The sequence below is a fragment of the Drosophila simulans genome, chromosome 3L (genome assembly GCF_016746395.2).
Source record: "Drosophila simulans strain w501 chromosome 3L, Prin_Dsim_3.1, whole genome shotgun sequence".
In the NCBI taxonomy this organism is placed as follows: domain Eukaryota; kingdom Metazoa; phylum Arthropoda; class Insecta; order Diptera; family Drosophilidae; genus Drosophila; species Drosophila simulans.
In genome coordinates, this window is record NC_052522.2 from 19,543,574 (window position 1) to 19,563,027 (window position 19,454).

The window sequence follows — 19,454 nt, forward strand, 5'->3', positions numbered from 1 at the left end:
AACAAGCGGAAGTGAAACCCGAACGGCTAAGCGTTGTGGACAGTTTGATATTATCCATTGATTGATCAGCAATATCAAGATGTTACGAATTTCATCCCAAAACTCGCAGACTATTGTTGCTCTACTCAAACGTATTTACATGTATTGATTGGCTTTTGTGACGCGCCGAGCAGATTCGGTTCGAAATTAGTATTGCGCTTATCAATTATGACTTCAATATGTCTAATGATTATGTATTTGATATTTACAAATTATATATATACACCCACAGATATATATATATATATATATATATACATGCGGAACTTAACTAATTTATATTAATATACATGAACATGATGATATATTCGAAACGAAAAGCTATGAATAAAACAACTTTTAACGCTTGAAATAAATTGTTATTTTTTGGAAAGAGATCATATAGAAACTTACGGATTAGTAGTGCAGATCCTGCGGAACCTATTCCCATGCCACCCACATAAATAATTCGCCCGGAACTCCTTTGCAATGGAATTAAATACATTTATATTTGTATCTAGATTATGTAATCACATAGTAGAGAAGTTAATAAGAACTATTGTACTTGTCGTATGTGAACTGACCGCGAGTCGTGCTCTGCTGAGATCCGATCCGCCCCAGGAGCAGAATCCGAAGCCTGGAAACACCGATCTCGCCATTCGCCAAGTGTCAAACGTTTTGCATTAATTATTTGTGTGAACGCGACATGGGTTCATTTTTTGTTTCTTGATATCTGGATTTCATTGCAAATGATTATGATAAATATAAGTTGTGGGTGTGGGTGTGCGGGTGTGTTACCGTGTAGAAATTTAAATTCTTAGCTTGAGTAAAGTATATTTGCATGGAATACGAATGCTCTTAACATAGATATTGAGGAGATGCCTAGACGCCGGAATTATTCGAAAGCTGGCCGGGCACCGAGAACTGTGGCCGGAAGTTGGCAAAGTTGCCAGCCGGTCCGCTCGTGAATGCTGGCAAAGTTGTGCCCTGGAATCCAGCCGGGAATTGTGCCATCAATTGAGCTGCAACAGAAATAACACAACAATTGAATATCAAGCTATAGAACAGTTCAGGAGGCAAGACTCACCTGCATTAGAGGCATTTCCGGCGGTGGCCGCCAGTCGGGAGAGAATCGATCTCTCGGACATCTGAAGCCGCTGCGCCACAGGTGGGATGCGAGCCAGTGTAGCTGGCAGCCGGGACACATCGCTCTTCATGTCCGAGAGCAGCTCCTCGAGCTGGTTGAGCACCTTGTGCAGAACAGCGTTTGCGGGCTTGTTACCAGCCAGCGATTCCTTGCTCAGATGCTGATGGGACTCAGCCAGGCATTCGACCTCTGCGAAACGGGCGTTAAGCGACATGGCCGGGTGGCTGGGGTCCTGGGCGAGATTGAGGTAGGCCGCTCGGCGCAGCTGCTCCTCGATGACCAGCGCCTGCTCCAGCAACTTAAAACGCCGGGCCAGGAACTTGTTTTTGATTTCCAGAAAGTTGCCCTTGCCAACGTCCATCTTGAAGGGTTCGTTAATGATCGCGAAACGGATATCGTTTTGGATATCCTGCCAACGGCCATAGCCATGGGTTACAATTCCGGCCAACAGCCAGTAGTCGTGGCGACGGTGCCAGATCTCGTATTCTCGCCCGGGAACGGCAGCCTTCTCCTCGTTGAGCCACAGAGTGTGCAGTTCGGTGAAGCCGCCGTCGGCGATGTTGAACATAAATTTGCGCTTTAGCACCTCCAAGCTGTCCTCCGCTCCCTTGCCAGTGGCTCCAGTTGCAGCAGACGCAGCAGCGGCGACCGCCTTCTGATCCTTGGGTGAACTGGCACTGGGCTTTTCTAGCTCACCGTCCTCCTTGACAATCATCACATCGTCATCGTCGTCGTCAATTACTGTCGTCGGTGGTACTGGCTTCTTGTCCTCCACCTTTTCTTTTTCCTTCTCTTCGGTCTTGGGCTCCTCCTTAACCTCCGGGTCCTTGGCCTCTTCCTTGGGCTCTGTCTTAGCCACCTCGGTTTTGACCTCCGCGTCGCTGGGCTTTGTGTCGCCGGAGGCTTCCTCCACCGGGTTCTCCTGCTTGACATCCCCGGGCTTCTTGTCATCCTCAGCCTCTTGTTCTTGCTTCACCTCGCTCTTCTCTGCCGAGGTCTTATCCTTCTCCTTTTCGGAGTCCTTGTCCTTGTCTTCACCTTTCTCCGAGGCTGGCGCTGGACTGGGAGCCGCACTGGTGGCTGGAGTGACGCTATTGCTGGTAGTAGCGCTCTTGTCAACATTGCCACCGGCAGGCGGAGCTTCAAGTGCCGCCACATCCTGTTTCAGGGCTGATCGTACGGGCTCGCACGGCTTGAGAATGAGCTCCGGCATGCTGTAGTATCCGTTAATATGCTCGAATTCCTGTACTTTCTTGCGAATTAGCGACATCACACCGATCCGGGTGAGCACATGCTGGCGGGATAGACCTTCGCGCGGCACACCATCGGCAAAGGTTTCCGCATTGTCTGCTCCCGGCTCGCAAAGATGCCGCATAAACAGAGAAACATACGCCTTAAAATTGCGCTCCGATTTACCACGCAAATCCCGGACTAGCCACTGCGAGTTGAAGGCATCCTGCGGCGGCATTCCGTACCGCATAATGGCATTGAGGAAGCTCTTGCGTTGACGGGCATTAAAGCCGAGCACCTCGATGTTTCCACCCACGCGTGCCAACAGTGGGGGCAATGGACGATCGTCGCGACGCTCCAATCGCCGCTTGGCCTTTCTCTCGGCGCCATTCTGGTCATCGAAGTCATCGTCGCCGCCATCCTCGTCGGAGCCAGCTGAATACTCTGAGTTATACTCGCTTCCGTTGTCCTGCCAGTTGGAATCATCCCGCGTGGTATCTGCCGCCACAACGCCGCCATCCGTGTAGTTGACCTGTTTACGGACGCGCTTGCCCTTGCCCAGGCTGCGGCCCACATCTTCCTGGTGCTGTTCATAGTGATGGCGCAGCAGCTTCACCCAGTACGCCGGATCAGAGTTCTCGGCATCTTGTTTGATAATCTCCGTCTCTTCCTCCTCCTCCTCTTCTTTAGTGGCGTACGAAGCCACCTTAAACGAGGACAGATACTCGTTGGCCCAGGACTCTTTCTCCTCGATACCGCGGTTGGTTCTGTCGAGCAGTTCGGCCACCGCCTTGTCGTCATAGTGGATAGCTTCCTCCTTGTCATCCTCCTTGAACAGATCCTCGGTACCGAAACGAAGGATATCGTCCAGTTCTTGCTTGGTAAAGTTAGCGCCTTTACCGCCCATTCCCGGACGGACCACAAGATGAGTCAACATCATCTTTCGCTTGGCCACCTGGGTAACGCGCTCCTCCACAGAATTTCGAGTAACAAATCGATAGATCATCACCTTGTTAGCCTGGCCGATACGATGGGCTCGCGAGAAGGCCTGAATATCGTTGTGGGGATTCCAATCGGAGTCATAAATAATGACAGTATCGGCCGTGGCCAAGTTAATACCCAATCCTCCGGCTCGAGTACTTAGCAAAAAGACAAACTGCTGCGCACCTGGTGCATTGAACCTATCAATGGCTTCCTGACGCAATGTTCCTGTGATTCCACCGTCAATCCGTTCGTACTTGTACTGCTCGCCCTCGAGGAAGTCCTCGAGAATGTCCAACATCTTGGTCATCTGGGAGAAAATCAAGACACGATGGTTTTGTGCCTTCAGCTGCTTCAGCATCTTGGATAGCAGGACCAGCTTGCCAGCAGCTTTGGTCAACGAGTTAATCTCGTAAAGACCACCGGCAGCGGTGGTTGCCTCCTCGGCGGCCGAGGGAAAGAGATACGGATGGTTGCAGCACTTCTTCAGGTCCATCATAATGTTGATCAGTGAGCAAGAGCCACCACCGCTCTTCGAATTCAAAGCCTCGTAGTTCTTGGTCAAGATGAACTTGTAGAACTTCTTCTGCATGGCCGACAGCTCGACACGCACGATAAACTCAGACTTGGAGGGCATGTTCTTCAGCACATCCGTCTTCAAACGACGCAGCATGTGCGGTCCAAGCATCTCGTGCAGACGCTTAACCTGCTCCTCCTTCGAAACGTCAGCGAACTCGCCCTGGAAGGCCTGCAGATCATTGAACTTGTCGCGGCTCAAGAAGTTGAGCAGATGGAACAGCTCCTCGAGATTGTTCTGCAGCGGTGTGCCGGTAAGCAGAAGCTTGTAGGCAATGGTGTAGCTGTTCAGGATACGGAAGAACTTGCTCTGGTTGCTCTTCAATCGATGGGCCTCGTCCACGACGAGCACGGCCCAGTCAATGCTGCCCAGACAAGCAGCGTCCATGGAGATCAGCTCGTAGCTAGTCAGCAGTACGTTGAATTTATACTGGGTGGTCCGCAAGCGCGAAACCTTGCTACCACGAATGGCGCCCTCCTCGAAGCTCAGCTCGTTCTCCCGTATAACCGCTCTCGAGTCCTTGTCGCCGATATACGTGATGCAGTAAAAGTCCGGAGCCCACAGCTCAAACTCGCGTTCCCAGTTCACTAGCGTCGAGAGTGGCACGGCCACGAGGAAGGGGCCGCGGCAATGGCCCTCCTTGTACAAAGAGTACAGGAAGGTGACCGTCTGAATGGTCTTACCCAGACCCATCTCGTCGGCCAGGATGGTGTCGATGCCCTGGCCCCAGCTGTAGCGCAACCAGTTAATGCCCTCGATCTGGTAGGGATGCAACTGCATGCCAGTGCCCTCCAAGAAAGCCGGCTGATCCTCATACTTCTTCTTCAGATCAGTAGTTGGCTTTTCCGGCGGCGGTGTGTAGTGCTTGACCGGGCGATCCTCGTCGTCCTCCACCTTGAGCTTGGACTTGCGACCCTTCTTGCTCTTTTTGCTGCGCGACTGAGTGGTCTCCGAGGTGCAAACCGCACGCAGATCCTGATAGTAATCGATGGCTTGTCGCAGGCCCTGTATGTCATCACCCTCTTCTTCCCAGGTGGACTTGTCATAGGGCAACTCGCGCCACTTCACCAGATACATGGTGCTGCCATCTCTTGCCGTACGATGGTTGATAACGCGCTGGACAATGAGCCACTCTGGCTTGACGCCATTCTTGTAGAAGCGCTCCTCCAGCACTTCGGCATCATCGTTTGCCTTCATGCCAACCTTGTCCTTGTGCCGCTGAATACGCTTGTAACGAGTGTCCGCCTCATCCAGCGACTCCTCGAACTTGGGCGGTTCTTCCATGTCGTACTTGCGCTGGAACGAACGGATCATGAGCGGATGATGGACGTCCAGTTGCACCTCGGGCACCCATTCGCAGTGCCAGTAGGACATGTTGTGCCACTTGATAAAGTACTCGCGCACCCGGGAGTTACTGTTCTTTGATCCCTTCGAGGTGGAGGGACCGTCGTCATTGCTACGCTGTGCCCATCGCCAGGTGATGATCTTCTCAGCCTTGCCAGTGAGCGGAGGGCAGCTGCAACGGGGACAGCGCCAATCGCCATCGGGTATAGTGTCCAGAGGCGGATTCAAGCAGAACGTGTGATAGGCGGAGGGACAAGAGTCGCAGCACAGCAACTCGCCACCATCCTTGCACACGCGGCAGAACTCCTGGTGCTCATCATCGTCCTCTTCCTCAGCAGCACCTCCGTCAGCCTCGCAGTGCGGGCACGACCACTTGCCCTCTGGCGGCTCATCCAGCTCTGGCTCCAGGCACACCAAGTGATATGCCCGAGGGCAGGTGTCGCACAGGATGATCTCACCTCCTTGCTGGCACACCTCGCAGTAGTCCTGGTGCTCATGCTCGCCATCTTCGCCCTCCGGGAAGTTCTTCGTTTTCTTGAGTTTATTCTTCTTCTTGAACTTGTTGCCGATCTTGGTCTTGGCCTTCTTGCGCACCACGGGAGCGCCTGATCCATCGTCCTGGGTAGCGGGTGCTGAGTTGTCCGCCTTGGAGGAGACAGGAGCCTCCTTTTCATCGGCACTGTCATCCGACTTCTGAAGCATCCGTTCGAACTCAAGATCCGAGTCGCGTTCCGATGCACCGCTAGCATCTTGCTCCTCATCCGAACTATCGCGCTTGCGCTTGCCGAGCAGCTTAATCTTAAGAGTGGGCACCTTGCCGGAGGGACGACGTCCCTTCTTGCCACGCCCACTGCGCTTGCGACGCGGCTTCTTCTCCTCCTCCTCCTCTTCTTCCTCCTCCTCGACGGCCTCCTCGTAGATATCGTCCGGTTTCTCGTTGCGCGAGGAACGCGATGATCGAGGTTCCTCCGGCTCATCGCCAGCCACACTGCGTGCCTGTCCGGCGGATGCACCGGAGCCGGCGGCACCGCCCTCCTGCTGGATGTGCGGATTGCTCTCGCAGAACTCCCTCCACTTGGCTGCCACCAGCATTATTAGCTTTGGTGCCGCAATCTTGGGGTTCTCCTTCTGCAGAATCGGACGAACATGCTGCATGAAAGCCTTGTAGGTGGTCAGGCTCTGCAGCTCCTCCTCACTGTACTCGATCTCCACATCGCAGACGCTAAAGGCCGAGCACACCTCTTCCACAGATGGCATTCCTGGCAGTGGGTAAAAAAAATCAGCATGAGGCTACCGTGCAGAGTTAATCCCTCTTCTAAAGCCAAAGTTACTTGGCTCATAAAACTCGTGGTAACTACACTATTTAAAATCCTAGCTCTTACCGGATGATGCCGACTCCTTCTCCTTGGCGGCCTGTTTCTCCTCCTTGCGCTTGCGACCGCGCTTGGAGGTGCTGGGGTACTCCACGTTCTCATCGTGCTGGACAAAGTCGCTGTCCTCCTCGCTCTCGTTCTTCTTGCGCTTCTTCTTCTTGCGACCCTTCTCCTCGCCCTTCCTGGTCTTGCGCTTCTTGCCCTTCTTCTTCCTGCGACTGTCCTCCGGATCGTAGTCGTCGTCTTCGTCGTTCTGCTGGGTATTCAAGAGGATTACATCTATATACCATACTTATGACTTTTAGAACCACTCACATTCGGCTTCAGAGGCGCGTCGGAATCGTTGGACAGCTCCGCCGCAGGTGCGTTGTCTTCCTGGGCCTCTTCTTCTTCTAAAGGAATCAGAGGAAAAGGAAAGAGTTGCAATTAGTTCTACCCCGATATATTGATCGCTTTGGAGGGCGACCTGGAGTTACCGTGAGTCATGTTCAAGGAGCTTCAATCGATGGTCGGTTGGTGGTCAATAGATGGAGGAAACAATAATCAAAATAAAGTCAACAGAGAAAAACGAGCTGTTTTCGATTCAATATTTTATTTGATTCTATTTTTTGCTTTTTTTGTCAAGTTTTTTTTCATCTTTCTTCTTTTGTTGTTTGTGGTCTTAATAATTACTAGTATATAACAATATCTCTTTTTTTGTAAGATTTTTCATTCTGCTGGTCTTGTCAGCGGTTTTGCTCTTAAGATGTACAATAATAATAATAATATTTTTCTCATGTCTCTTGATCTGTTTTACTCTTCTTCTATTCTCGACTTACACAATCATTAATCGTTAATAAGTTCCTTTTTCAATTGCTGTGTTAGTTCTCCGTTATGTTGGTGTGTTTCTTGTGTTTGGTGTGTGAGTTTTGTGGGCGTATTCATGTATGAGGGCGTGGCATTTATATAAAACTAGTAAGTTTCTTTTGTTGCTTATCAAATGTCAATGTCGTATATATATAATTTTTTTTTGTATATATTTAGTGTTTTTTTTTGTTTGTTTCTTGTATATAAATTGTATATATGATTTTGTTTTCTGTTGTAATTGCTACGAATCGATTTTAAACGCTTGATTTTTGCAACTTGATCTCAATGTTTCATTTGATTTTCCCTTCCGTCTGCTTTTCATCCCCTACTACTTAAATATCGTATATAAAAAATATTGCAACGAAATAGCTAAAATTTCATGGTTTTTTCCTTTCAATTTCGTGTTAGTTCTTAAACTTCTTTGTTTAGTTTTGCATTTGTTTCGTTTCATCTTCTTCCCATATCTTTATCATTTTGGACACTAGAGTTTCAGCAAATAATTTGATAATTATCAAGCGACTTCATTCATCTCTCCTCTCAGTTTTATTTAGTTCGATATTATTATTACTTTACTTAAGGAAGCTTTCGTAACACGCTTAGAGTTGTCCTAAAACTAAAAGCAAACAACTTAAGGGATCGCCATAGCTGTGATACAACCATTAAGTATATCATTTCTATTAGTCCTCTCATAGTTTTTGAGCAATAACTAGTCCAAGCCGCAAATAATATGTATATGTGTGTGTATATAAATAAAGTCTCCCCCGTCGTCTTCGTCTCAGTTCGAAAAATGTCCCTATTACTTCAGATTTCGATAGTTCTTAACGTTTGGAAAGGTACTGCCCGCCGCTGTTGGCCAGAAAAGAAACGCGAAACGAAACCCCGTGCATTGTTAAAACACAAAAATATATAACAAATTAACTAGTTATCGATAAAACACAAGAATTTTCTCTACACAAGCCGTTTAAAAGTTCAGTCTATTGTTTAGAGGCACGCCCGCATGCAACACCACCAAAGGGAAACGATTTCAAACACATCCTCGCGTATTCAATGGGGGATTGGTAACATGGAGCTGGTTGTAAACGAAGTACAATCCTAGCAAATCGCCCAAGGAGCAGCTGCATCGTTTACAAACAACTTGAATTAAGTTTTGCCTGTTGTTACATTGTTGTAATCGTAAGTTCCTAACCAATCCCTAGTTGGTACCAATCATAAGTTAATTGTATCTTTAAAATGCCTTGCCAAACTAAAATGTTAATAACAGGCTCAATTTATTCATTCCCCTAACCAATTGCAGTTTCTGTGGTGCTCCCCTATTTTTTCTCTCAGTGTGTCGGTGTGTTCGTCGGTTGGTCACGGTATTCAGTTGTGGTCATCGTAGGCCTAGGCAAACATTGGCTCAATATCAGTTAACTCTACTCGCACCCAATGCCCAGTCCCACCCACCACATCATATGCATGTGCATGAGTGTCCTGGATGCATCCTGGAGGACATCGGGCACGTGCAGTCGGCAGCAGCGAGGACACTTTGTGCTGGCCCCCCACTCGCTCGCTATATCTCTCTCAATCTCTCCATTTGTAAACACAAATCTAAAACAAAAGCTATGCCCGAAAATGCAGAAGTTTTGTTGATGAGTGTAGTCCTTTGCAGTGTTGCGTGTGTGTGTGTGTTGCGTGTGTGTGTGTGTTGTGTGTATGTCGTGTGTGTGATATCCGGTGAGGTGAGGTGTGTGTGTTTGCCGTTTGTAACAAATGTTAAACAAAATCAAGAATAAAAATAAGAAGAGTCTAGATTAAAAACGAAAAACATACAAGCTATATTTAAATGTTGATAATAATAATATAATAATAATATTTATTACACACAAAACGCAAGGTAAAACATCTGTTTTCGTTTTCATTTAGTTACTTAAGCTGCTCAATATGCTCAACAAAAAATTAAGTCTACAACTCGTATATAATTTTTTTTTGCTTTCGCCGTTGCTTTTAAAAATATTGATTTTGTTTCCCCCTCATCATATATCGTCGTCTTCTTCTGGCTTTTTGTTGTTATGTATATATAGTCCATATATGTATTTTATATATGTAGAATTCGGTGACAGCAGTTCTGGACCGCCGCCTACCCCTCGTTTTTATTGTAATAAAAATTATTTTACTCGAAAGTGTGTATTTTTTTTAGTTTTTGTTTTGTTAACATAATTTCAACATTTTTTTGTTTTGAGGGTTTTTTGTTTGCTTGCAGTACAATTTCTTATAGAACGTTTTTGTTGGTGTTTTCTCCATTTTGATGATTTGTTTGTTGTATTTTTTTTTGCATTTTTCTTACATTAGCGTTGTATTTATGTATATTAGTTTCTTTCTTGTTTTGCCTTTTTACATGGGAATCTGCGGATGGTCTCATCGAAGTAGTCCCAGCAGGATCAGGATCAGGATCAGGATCAGTAGCGTGCCTCATCGTCATCGGTATTAGAGTTGGAATCATCGCAGTCCTCGTCGTCGTCGTCATCATTGGAATCCGAGCTATCCGAACTGTCATCCGAATTACTCACACTCTGCTGCTGCTGCAATAGATTTTGTTGCTGCTGCAGTAGATTTTGTTGCTGCTGCAAATGATGCTGCAAATGACGCTGCAAATGCTGCTGATGTGCCTGCTTTTGCTGCTGCTGTTGCTGGTCTATCGTCTCCGCGGCGTGATGTTGGCGCCTTTGATGTTCGGCTAACCTGGCCGCCGCCTTAGCCACAGCTGGATCGGGCCTTTGACCAGCGTCCGTGGGCGCCATCGCCATCGTGGCACTCATCAAAGTCTTGTCATAGTCCATCACCAGCTGCTTGATGTGCGCCAGCTTGGCATGCAGGTAATCGAACCGCTGCTTGTCCTCTCCGATGGTGTGATCGTTATTGATCCGCTCGTATTCGCACACAATCTGCCGCTTGATGTGATCGTAGTCCCCGTATCCGTTGTCACAGCGCCTGGCGCTCTCCAGACGCTCGGATAAGTCCTGGAAGCGATTGCGCACATCCTCGACGCGCGTCAGCAGCTTGCGGTACTCATCGTAGTCGCTTTCGAACTCAGTCTTGTAACGCCGCCGCACCTCCAGCGTCTGGATGGGCACGTATTGGCTGAAGTCGTAGCGCGGCGTGGCGGATGAGTCCGTATCCGCGGTGGCATGGGCATAGGCATGGGCAGCAGCAGCCAACTGCTGCGAGGGCGACGGATGCTTGGCTTGCTGATGGTAATGCTGCTGCTGCTGCTGCTGCTGCGGCGGCGCCTGTTGCTGTTGCACCTGCTGCTTCTGGTGCTGATTCTGCTGCTGGAGAGACGACCGCGAGTTGGACGAAGGTGGCGGCACCTGCTGATAGCCGGAACTAGAGCCACTGGCATTTCTTTGACGATGGCTACTCGATCCACCACTAGGACCAGCACTACACGTCCTTTTCTTGCTGTTGGACGCCACATGTTGCGCGTTATTGCTGTTGTACGAGTTGTGGTCGCTTTGCTGGGGCGGCATACGTTGTTTGCTGGAACCGGAAGCCGATCCAGAGGCAGCCGCGGGCACAAAACTAGCCGCAAGCTTCGGCGGCGTCGTTGAAGAGGATGCGCTGCTGCGGTTTGACGACATCGACGCCGTTGAACGCTGGCGATCCTGTTGCGTCTCATAGCCACTGGAGCTGCTTGAATTGCTGCCCGTAGAGTTCCGCTTATCCTTGTTGTTGCCCCCATTGCTGGTGCCCGCCAACGAGGAGCTTCCTCGTCTGCTACTACTACTGCTGCTTCTCGGATGATGCTGCTGTTCCATCGATTGCTGCGTCGCCGCTGCCGTGGAGCTCATAAACTCTTCTATGTTGTCCAGCACATTGTAGCTAAGATCACTTGTGCTGTGATCATCCAATGGACCAGGCTGGCGTTGCGGCGGCGTATACCGACTCCGACTGGATGATGCAGAGGAACCCAGTGACATCGATACCGCAGCGGAAGAGTACGACGTCCCCGAGGGCGGAGTGTCCTTCTTGTAGTGACTGATGCGCTGCTTCTTGGGCTGAACAGTGCTGAACATGGTCTCGTCGTACTCGAGGCTGGTCCGCTTCATGCCCGTACCGCCTGCTCCACCTCCGACGCTACCGGGACCACCATTACTTGAAGGCGGCGGAGGACTGCCCGTGTGCGTCGATGTTGGACTCTGGCCGGACGTCGAACTGCCCGCGTCCGAACTCATTGGCGGTGTCAGATTTTGCGGCTTGCGTCGCTTCAGCTGCTGAACCTCCTGTTCGCTGAAAAAGGGCCAGTTCTCATCCACATCGTTCCACATCTGGCGACGCAGATTGTACGTGTTGTGCGACATGGTGCTAATGTCCATGAGTATGTTGGTGATCTGGTTACGCTCCCGATCCCGAATGCCCTCGTTCTTCAGGCGCGCAAAGAGCTCAGGCTTCTTGAAGGCCTTGAGGGCCAGCAGATGGATAAGCCGTTCGCGTATATTGCGCCTGGACACATCTGACATCTTGTTGCCGCCCGACGACTTGTTATTGGCACTCCTGGAGGACGATGAGGAGTTGGAGTTGGAGGAGGTAAGGCCTCCGCTTGGCATCTTGTTGCGTGAGGAGATGGCTGATGAGGCAGTCGCACCTGATGTTCCCGCTGTCATCGAGTCTCTTGGCGAGCTGCCGCTCAGGTTATTGTAGCCCTGCGAGATGCCGTTGGCGAATGTGGAAGCTAGCGAGGAGGCTGCACCGCCACCATAGCGACCACCACCAACGCCAGAGCCATTGACTGTGCCGCTAGCGCCCAGCGTGCTGGGATTGGGCGAGCGCGAGGCAAACGCGCTGGAGGAGCTGCTGGATCCTACGCCTAGGCCATTAAATGGCGATGAACCTAACTTACGACTATGGTTGTTGCTATTAAAACTATTGCTGCTGCTGCTGCTGTTGTTGTTGTTCCCACTGTTGTTGCTGTTGCTGTGATGATGAAATGCCGTCGTCGTCAAACCGGAGTTAGAGGAGTTGGAGGAGGAGAAGGCTGAGGCGGTGGAGGCAGAAGATTGGATTGCTGATGGCGGCTTCTTCACCTTACGCCCGATATCCGACTGATTCGGCTTGATTTCCCTGATGCACTTGCTCTTCTCCGTCTCCTCGGCAATGGCCATTTTTGTGCGTGTCGAATCGTAGACATCGTCATTGGCATGAATCCGCATTCGCAGGGTGACCGCTCCGAGGACTCCGAGGTTCCGTTGCTGCTGCTGAACGCACTCAAGCGTTCCCTCCATATTGTTGATAGTGAAGCCAAATTTTCGGCTACCTCCTCCTCCTGCTCCGGTCGCGTCGCTGCCATTGCCATTAGCATTAGGGATGCCATTAGCATCCGTCGCTGGTCGCGGGAAATGGATGACGCCCGTGTTGCCCACAAATTGGATTTTGGCCCTTTGGCCTGGTTGCAGGCGCTTAGCGTTGTCATCGCGCTGATATTCCTCGATCGCACGGAAGGCAGAATCGGTAAGCTTGACGATGATGTACTCCTTGCTATCATCGGTGTAACGGTGGCTCTGGGACATTCCATAATTGCCGGTCGATAGTGCATTGGGCAGGCATTTCGTTGACGCAATCGAATTGGTCATAACGTGCGCGCAACTAGCCGCCAATTAGATATCAATTAGATAGCCCCTCGATTGTTTCCGGAAAATTTATGAAATGGATTATGACAGATCGGATCAGTAGTAGTTGTTGTAGTTTGGAAAGTTGCACTTGGTTGTGTTGTTTGGGCCAGCTTGGTAATTGTGGAAGGGGCTGGGCTGTGCTAGTTATTGTTGTGTGGAAGGTGGTCGACGGCTTGGTTGATCTCGTGGAAAGGACGGGAAGTACGGGAAGCACTCGTTGTGGAAGTAGACGACTTGGGTAAGCAAGCTGCCACTGGAAGTTTCTCTCTCTCGGATGCTAACGTTTGTTTTTTGTAGATATTGATGGTTCTGTGCAAATATTGTTTGATTTTAGTATGTTGTAATCGTATAGGATATTTAGGTTCTTGCTAAGACGTGACACACTTCCACTGCGCTCTTTTACGAAGTGACAAATCTAAACTATGCAGGCCTACTTATCTCAATGACATTTAAAGCTATGCCTATATGATGTTTTATTTTTTGACGAATGTAAGAATTTCACTTCCGTATGGCAAAGGCAACAATTTTAAAATTTTACACTTTCAAAAAGTCAAATACTCTCTCTCTTTTGCTCGCTCGATCGCTCTCTTTGTATGTGTTGCTTGCAAATAACACAATTTCTTTTGTTAAATAATATGGTATTTTAATTGGGTTAAGGTAGGCATGTATTTTTGCTCTCTCGTCCCTGTTTTTGTTGCTCTTATTAATGTTACTACTGAGCGAGGAAGGTGGGGGAAGGCTACTGCTCTACTCGCCCCTCTCGCTGTTGGTTTTGTTGCTATATTTTCATATATTTGAAAGTGCCGCAAGCAGCGACTCCTGCGCCAGGTGTCAATATGTGTGTGCGTACGTGTGTCGCATGCTCTTTCTCTCTCTCACTCACACTCGTCTACTGTATGCCTGGATGATGGCGTTTATATGTATGTAAGAGAGCACCTCAGGTCATAAGCAAAATCAAAGACAGCAAATCAATGTTTCGCTCCGCTCGCACACGTCCGTGACTGGCCTTATGCTCTCTCACTCGCTCATACGGTGATCGTAGCGAGCGCGTTGAAGCGAGACAACTGCTGGTTTGATTGGCTTCTCTGCGACTCTTGCTGTTGTTGTTAATTTTGTTGTTGCTGCTGCTTGATCTTTTTCCTTTTCGCTTTTTCGCTAAAAATCATCTGTGTTTGTACGCTGATTTTTATATATTTTACTGGCACTGACTCTGCTTATTATATTTTTTAGTTGCACATAGATACATAAGTACGTTTTGGCCTATCGCAGTGTGCACAGACACACGCATACTTGTACACTTAAATCTTTCTTTGCACACGCACACTAATTTTCAGCACTTTAAATATTGTTTGATTTTAATGCCTTTTAACCACTTTTTGTGCTGCTTTTGTATTGGCTGGCGGACACACACGAATACATATATTTATTTCTATATTATACGTACGCTTTACGCGTATGCGACACTTTTACTCAAGACATTTTTGGTCAAGTGGATTTTGTTGTACTTTCATTTGGAGAACTGTTCTGAATTTATCGAGTTGATATTCTTATTATTTTATGTGTTTTTTAAGTGCAGTTTTTAGCTGCCTTCTCTTCTTTTGTAGTGCGTCTGTGTGTGCCAAGGTATCTTAATCAACGTACAAAAGGTATCTGCTAAATGAAATCGAAACGAGTTGCTTTCAAGTGGTTGCCCGTCGATTGCTGTTGTTGTTGCTACTGCTGCTGCTCTCTTTGCACTCGTTTATTACAAGTGAGAGAACGGAAGTAGCGAGTGGCAGATCACTTCGCTGCTCTTAGCCTGGCTACTCTTGCTCTCTGGCTCCTCGCTTCTTCTGGTATGTACGTGCCTTGTATCACTTGCCGTATAATTCGTTGTTTTTGTTTTTGCCAGTCAAGCAAAGCAAGGCAGAAATGAAAACAAGTTTGCAATATTTTAATGTGCGCACTTGGCACTCGTCAATCTCTTAATTTTGGCTCTCTTTTTGCGCGTGTGAGCTTTTTGTGATCTGGGCACGTCTTAGCAAATGAAAAAAATTAGATATACTAAGCTTACTTTTTTTTTTGGTTGTATGTGAGTTTGTTTTTTAGCTGGAAATCTGCAGGCGGTACTATAAGAATAATAGTTCAGCTTAGTGGCGGATTAAGAAGCAAACAGGCAACGGGCGTACTTACAATTGATTATGTATTCTAATAAAAAACAGATTGGTTTTGCTGTTGAAACAGCTGTTTTGCCACCTGTATGCCCCCACACCACGTCACACGTAGTAGTTTGTGCTGCTCTCCCTCTCGCGCTCCGCTCTCTTTATCGCTGCAGCGAAAAAGTTCCAACAAAACAGAAAGAAAAACAGCACGACTGCAACAACAACCGTGTGCCAGTCGCAATCAGCTGTTTTGCGCGCTCACTCGCTCTGCTCTCTCGCCGCAGCAGTGTTGGTAAATGCGTATTATCGATTTGGTGGTCTAGACTTATCGGTCAATCGAGATATGAGCTTTAAATTGTTGGACGTTGACTTCTTGTTGCTGCAAAATTGTGACCAATTTTAATATAAAATCACGTTTATGGCTTTGTTTGGCATACTTGTGAGTTGATTGCTGCTATACTGTGCGAGTGTATGTGTGTTGTTGATTTCTGTTCCGTTGCCTTGTTACTGCATTGACTTAATTTCACTCTGCACTTGGGTAATAAAAAAAAGGAAAACACTTTAGTATTTTATTTGGTTTGCACTTGAGATAGTTTTGCTTCCACTCTCCCGTTACTCGGTCGATTTTTTGGTTTGTTTTGCGTTACGCGTTCGCGATCATACGTTTTTCGCGCTCAGCTGTTGTGTGTTTACGTTACTCGCTCTTGGCTCTCGTTGCTCTCTTCCCGTTCCCTAACTCTTTCAAAAACTCAAGTTTCTCTTAGCAAAGAGAGCGCGAGTGCAGAGCACGCGACATTCGTTGTCATATTTTAGCCTCGACGTTGTTGTTTTTGGTATTTTTGGTTCACTTTTGACATTTTTGCATACGAAAATTTTCCGCTTTCAGGTAGATTTACCGTACCGCGGATCTTCTAACTTTTAAGTAAAGTAAGCGTGTTTGTATGTGTGCATGAGTTTGTTTGCCTGTTTTTTGCCTTAGTTTTTTGTTTAATGAATTTTGCCTGCCTTATCTCGTTTCTGTTTATTTTATGGTTAGAAATTTTAAGCCGCACACTCGCACACATACTCAGTAACACGTGCGTAAATGTACGTAGGTAAGTGTTCTTGTGTATTCCACAATGAAACTACATTTCTATTTGGTTTTTTCCCATACCAACGGCTAAAGGTAAGGTAAAACAGTCAAGGGCGCACACCTGCCCTTGGGAGCAAAGGAGAAAGAAGCTTACAGACGAATGGCCATTCAAACGGGAGCGACAAGATAGGAAGATGTCTGGGAAAACCCGAGAATGCTACATCCTATTATTACCTAAATGTCCGCCGGAAAATGGATGCCCATAAATGAGGTTTAGCCAAGTAACTCAAACCCTTATTTTGCCAATGATAAAAAATATCTTTGTCGCTACATTTCAGCTGTAATTCCGGCAATGAGAAGACTATCAAATTCGGTATGAATTTTGGCTTTATATAATTAGTGTAACTTGTTTGATAGATAATACAAATAAACGAATTCGATCCGTAACAAAAGTAAACGATTTTGATCGTTTGAAAACACGTTTTTCTACACAAAGAATATAATAAAAACATTTATAAACTAGCCATCATACTCGTAATTACATTTCCTAGTCCACTGCTTTTCTTAATTATTTAAAATATTTTCTTCGCCTCAAGTTAACTACAATGATGTCCCTGGGTACCGCCTCGGCAACAAAAAAAAAACAAAAAAATCGCCGCCAACTTTAAACAAATTAGCTGAAATATATTCAAACTGTGCATATAAAACAGCAGAGTCGCTGCGCAGCCAGCATAATACAATTTCAAGTTTCGTTTTTGTTCAAATAGCATTGAGGGAAAAACGCCGAAAGGCCAATGCACTGCGACGACACAAAGTGAGTTGCGGAGAGCAGTGCGGAGGGATGGGAAGAGGTGGCACAGGGTCAGGGGGCAAGGGACAGGCAAAAGGAAATGCGAGGACCTCGACAACAGCTGGCCGCAGGAAACAGGAGCCATAAACCGCCAAGGGAATAGGAAAACAATGAACAAGTAGAAAGAGAACGATCCCGACTATAATATACTTAGCAATCAGGAGAGCACCCATGGTAAATAATGAATGGTAAAGGTAAGAAGAAAATCTTTGGATATATATATGTTTTTTAGTTCAATCCTTTTACTAATCAAAGCAAGCCTTCACAATTCATAATGCTAGGTTTAAAATCCTTGGCTAAATGCGAAAAAAATCCTGACTATACCTCACCCTAATTGATAATTGTGGTTAAATCTGCTCAGTTCCGTCAAAACAATATACCCTCGTTTGCTGCGAGGTGCAATAAATGGAAACTTTGTGAAAAGATGGTGGAAAACGTGTGCAGTGGAATGCTCAAGAGAAAAGACAAAACGCACACGCTCTCGAACGTGAACACGCTTCCCTAAACCCGCCGCACAATCCAAACCAATCCATTCCATTCCCCTAGGTGCATGCACATCATACATACACATGTAAGAATGTATAATCTCACGGTTGAAAAATAGATGACACATTCGTTCGCATACACATATGTATGTACGTAAGTACATTGTTTAGTGTGTAGGTATATGTATACATACTTCTGTTCGTGGAACGATGCAGCTGTCAGCTGTGCACGAGCAGTTTTCTTTGTGCTACACTTCTTTACAGAAACGAGCGAGGTGGTGATAACAATGCTCAATGAGGAAATGGGGCAGCAAGAACAAGAACCTCATCGGAGACGGGCCTCTCTGCCTCGTTTCCATATACATACATACCGCAGCAATTCTGGGGGTGCACTTCATAGGAAATCTTTGCAGATCGCCAGGGTTGCCACCTACAATCGCACACAAGCGGGCACCAGAACAATCGATCGATATAAAACGACCGACCAGGGCTACGTCATAAAATGAAGAAAAGCGAGTATTTGCTATCAAAAGAAATGAAATAGCAGCTCGTTATCAGAGAGTAGATGAAAGTATTTAAAAAACCATAAATATAAAGATTATGGGAGAGTTAGCATTTGCAGTAGGAGTATTTTCTAGAAGTAATCATAAATCACATTTAAGACCTGCATGTGCAGGAATCGACCAGGCATCCTAACGGAGCATAGATCGATCCTACATAAATTCATGTGTAAACGGAATATAAAGATATAAAGAGTGCAACGTCTTTAAAATACATTTTCTTGAAGCATTCAAATCTTGTAATTCTCGCTTAGGAATTGCGTTACTACGTCGTCATATAGAAAACTAATAAGCAAAAACGTCGAAAGTAAGGTAAATAATAAGGTAAAATCGGAACTGGCCTGAAGTATTGCATTTCCAAACCTATTATCAGACTTTGCACCTACTAAAAGTTAAAGAGAAATGAAATACAAATGCATCCAGCGGAGCGCTACAACGACTATATGTATGTAGGTAAGTAATCGGGTAAGTACATTCAGGGTGTGCGAGTGTGCTGAGTGAATAATCAATTGCCGGAGCTGGCGATAATGGTGCAAACCGATCTGGGAATCGGACAGTTGGGGGACTTATGGGGCAAGCGATTCCGGGCAAACCGACGCACGCCTTATTGGTAATTGCCCACATGGGAATCCCAAATGCCTTGGACATTGAGCGACCGAACAAACATACATACGTACATATTTCGTATTGTTTTTCACCATATCGGTGCATTTTAGAGACGAGAGAAAGAGCGACCAGAGAGAACCGAATCTCATATACCCACATCTATTTTATATAATAAAATGGCAATATTATAAAATTTTATCTTCGGCACTGGTCTATTTATAGTCCAAAAAACCAACAACAAAAACGCCAGAGAAGGCAGCACCCACAACACAAAATGCGCTCTCAACGCCAGCATTTGTTCGAGTGTGTGACTCACACAACACAACACAACACATCAAGTGGGAAATATTTCACGATAAAAAGTAAAAATAAAAAGGTGCTAAATGCCGTCGTACCTCACTCGAAGTTCAGATGCCGTTTGCCGGGGTTAATTTTCAACAGTGATGCACCGATGGCAAAGGCCGTTGTTTATCGAAATAATCGGTGAACAAATACAAATAATTTCGGAAGCATAGAATTAAGATTATTGTTGCTAATTGTGCACAAAATTCGAGGTTGTTTAAACAGAATTATTGAGTC

The 19,454-nt window shown here is 46.8% G+C and overlaps 2 protein-coding genes and 1 long non-coding RNA gene across 11 annotated transcripts in view; 1 reads left to right on the top strand and 2 right to left on the bottom strand.

Moving 5' to 3' along the window:
• Positions 1–498: 498 nt before the first annotated feature.
• Positions 499–19,454, bottom strand: part of LOC6738752 (chromodomain-helicase-DNA-binding protein Mi-2 homolog) — a 28,287-nt gene continuing 9,331 nt past the window's right edge. The window contains exons 1-5 of one of the 4 annotated variants that reach the window (XM_039294391.2): positions 7,147–7,824; positions 6,986–7,062; positions 6,680–6,923; positions 1,106–6,556; positions 499–1,040 (exon numbers count right to left, since the gene is read on the bottom strand). In XM_039294391.2, coding sequence (XP_039150325.1) covers positions 901–1,040; positions 1,106–6,556; positions 6,680–6,923; positions 6,986–7,062; positions 7,147–7,156 — 5,922 coding nt within the window. In that variant the 5' untranslated portion in view covers positions 7,157–7,824 and the 3' untranslated portion in view covers positions 499–900. Of the gene's footprint in view, positions 1,041–1,105; positions 6,557–6,679; positions 6,927–6,985; positions 7,063–7,146; positions 7,825–19,454 lie in introns of those variants that run through there. The other 3 variants (XM_039294390.1, XM_039294389.2, XM_039294388.2) reach the window with 3 other exon arrangements.
• On the bottom strand, positions 9,307–15,417 carry LOC6738754 (RNA polymerase II elongation factor Ell). The gene is made up of 3 exons (XM_016169219.3): positions 15,334–15,417; positions 15,215–15,269; positions 9,307–13,470 (listed from the first exon to the last, which is right to left on the bottom strand). Exon 3 carries the CDS (start codon positions 13,120–13,122, stop codon positions 9,952–9,954), a length of 3,171 nt encoding a protein of 1,056 aa, XP_016032565.1. The 5' UTR covers positions 13,123–13,470; positions 15,215–15,269; positions 15,334–15,417; the 3' UTR covers positions 9,307–9,951.
• LOC120284847 lies at positions 15,641–16,896 on the top strand. Of its 6 annotated transcripts, none has more exons than XR_006541815.1 (3): positions 15,641–15,741; positions 16,339–16,655; positions 16,713–16,896. It is a non-coding gene; the product is annotated as an uncharacterized LOC120284847 (long non-coding RNA). The 6 variants fall into 6 exon arrangements; XR_006541817.1 differs by having other exon boundaries at positions 16,339–16,645; XR_006541816.1 differs by having other exon boundaries at positions 16,339–16,396; positions 16,468–16,896.

Coding starts and splice junctions, on each gene's coding strand:
- LOC6738754 (XM_016169219.3), bottom strand. CDS start 13,122: ATGACCAATTCGATTGCGTCAACGAAATGCCTGCCCAATGCACTATCG.